At 47.2% G+C, this 2,379-nt stretch overlaps 1 protein-coding gene across 1 annotated transcript; it reads right to left on the bottom strand.

Annotated features, from left to right (window-relative positions):
- Nucleotides 1–555: 555 nt before the first annotated feature.
- On the bottom strand, nucleotides 556–2,379 carry LOC110105185. Its single transcript, XM_020834577.1, has one exon. It carries the CDS (start codon nucleotides 2,377–2,379, stop codon nucleotides 556–558), a length of 1,824 nt encoding a protein of 607 aa, XP_020690236.1.

The following is a 2,379-nucleotide window of genomic DNA, read 5'->3' as shown; positions in this document are numbered from 1 at the left end:
TAGCAAATAGTGCTCCCAGTGCTTCAGAGCTCGCACCACCGCGTAAAGCTCTTGCTCATATACAGTCCATTTCTACCTTGCGGTACTAAGCTTTTCACTAAAAAACTCTACTGGCCGATCAGCTTGAGACAATACTGCGCCGATGCCTACCGTAGATGCGTCCGTGTCGACTTGAAAAGGTAAGTCGAAATTGGGCAGAGTCAGGACAGGAGCATCACATAAAGACTGTTTTATTGTATCCCAGCTCCTTTGGCATTCTTCGGTCCACGAGAAGTGCTTAGATTTCAAACAGTCTGTAATTGGGGCCATGATGATACTGAATCCACGAATAAAACGTCTATAGAAGTTTGCAAGACCGTGGAAACTTCGGACGTCGAACAAGCTGCGGGGAATAGGCCAGTCGCGGATTGCAGCGATCTTGCTGGGATCGGTGGATACCCCGTCCGCAGAGACAATGAAGCCCAGGAAGTAGACTTTGGTCATTGCAAATTCACACTTAGATGCATTTAAATACAATTGGTGAGTCCTAAGTGTCTGTAACACCTCGACAAGGTGCTAAACATGATCTTCGAACGAGGGGCTGTAAATCAAGATATCATCGAAATAAACAACACAAAAACGGTTAAGATGATCCTTGAGTACCTCATTCATCAACCGCATGAAAGTTGCTGGTGCATTGCAAAGTCCAAAAGGCATGACACGCCACTCGAACAACCCCTGCTTGGTTTTGAAGGCGGTCTTCCATTCGTCACCGGGACGAATTCGTATCTGATGGTATCCACTGCGGAGATCGAGCTTGGAGAACAATTTGGATCCAGCGAGCTTATCAAGCATCTCCTCAACGCGCGGGACGGGAAACCGGAACTTGGTAGTGATCTTATTGATAGCTCTACTATCAATACACATTCGCCACTTATTGTCTTTTTTTGGAACAAGCAAAGCGGGCACTGCACACGGGCTAAGGCTCGGCTGGATCAATTTCTGCTTCAGCAAATTTTCAATCATTTCCTGCAATATCTCATGTTCTTTCGGACTCATGCGGTAATGCGGTAGATTGGGCAGATTAGCCCCAGGAACCAAATCAATCTGGTGTTGAATCATCCGCATTGGTGGCAGCTCAGACGGTAAATCAGCGGGCATCACATCCCCGAACTCCTGAATTACAGCAGCAATTTCTGGGGCCTGGATCGCTTGCGATTGGCTTGGAGGATCATCAACAGCCACCACGGCATAAATGTAGGAAGGTTGTCCTGCTAGGAAGTTGGCTCCAGACACAATATTAAGAACAGCTTTGTTCTTGTTAGAGGTGTCAACCGATACAGTAACATGTGGAAGGAGCCGTATCTTCCGCCCTTTCCATTCAAAGGAATACGTATTTTGGCGACAATCATATACATCTCCGTTGTCATATTGCCACGGGCGGCCCAGAATCATGTGGCAAACGTCCATATCAATAACGTCGCATAGGACTTCACATGTATAATTTTTGCCAATGGAAAAACTAACTCTGCACATGTCCGAAATAGAAATTTCTACCCCCTTTTTAACCCAACTGATTTTATACGGTTGAGGATTCTTCGTCGTCTTGAGCTGCAAGGCTTGTACCAAGGAGCGGGAGACCACATTTTCAGTGCACCCATTGTCAATCAAGAGTTCGCAAACTCGTCCACCGATGGTGCACCGTGTGCGGAATATCGCATTCCGCTGAGAATTGGTAGGTTGACGAAGTGCCAGTAATAAGCGTTCCAAAATACACACAACTACGTCTCCTTCATCAGGTACGAGTTCCTCTACATTCTCGTCATAATCGGCCGTGATTCTTTCTTCCGTTTCCTCATTGTCTCCCTCAACGAGTTGTAGCTGTGGACGTGTGGGGCACTCATTTGATTTGTGCCCCAGCTGGAAACAACGGAAGCACTTTAAGGTCGTGGGCTTTATGTAAGGATTATCTCGTGGTGGTTGCCGAGGCTTGAAGGGTGCTTTGCCGTCAGAATTGTTACTGGTGCCCGTGGGTAATGCTTGAGCGGTGGGTTTATTGGAACTCAAACTGCGGGAATCGCTGGGCTGATCAGGGAGGATCCGTCGCGAGGAGTAACTCTTAGATTGTTTTGATAGTTGTAATTCGGCTTTGAGTGCAAAATTGACGGCCTGTGAGAGTGTCCACAAGGAATTTAGTTGCAACTTGTCTTGCACCGCCTCCCGCAAACCTCCCGTGTACCTGGCAACGAGTTGATTCTCAGATTCCCTCAGATTGTTGCGTGCGCTCAACCTGTAAAATTCTTCGGTATAATCACTGACGGTGCGCTGCCCTTGGTTACAATGTTGATATTGATGGAAAAGCATTTGCTCGTAATCGGTTGGCAGGAAATGACCTCGCAT

Source organism: Dendrobium catenatum, unplaced genomic scaffold (assembly GCF_001605985.2).
Source record: "Dendrobium catenatum unplaced genomic scaffold, ASM160598v2 fragScaff_scaffold_905, whole genome shotgun sequence".
Lineage (NCBI taxonomy): Eukaryota > Viridiplantae > Streptophyta > Magnoliopsida > Asparagales > Orchidaceae > Dendrobium > Dendrobium catenatum.
This window is presented reverse-complemented; position numbering and strand designations above follow the sequence as displayed.

Excerpts from the sequence above, each read along its gene's own strand:
- LOC110105185 (XM_020834577.1), bottom strand. The coding sequence starts at position 2,379 with ATGCGAGGTCATTTCCTGCCAACCGATTACGAGCAAATGCTTTTCCAT.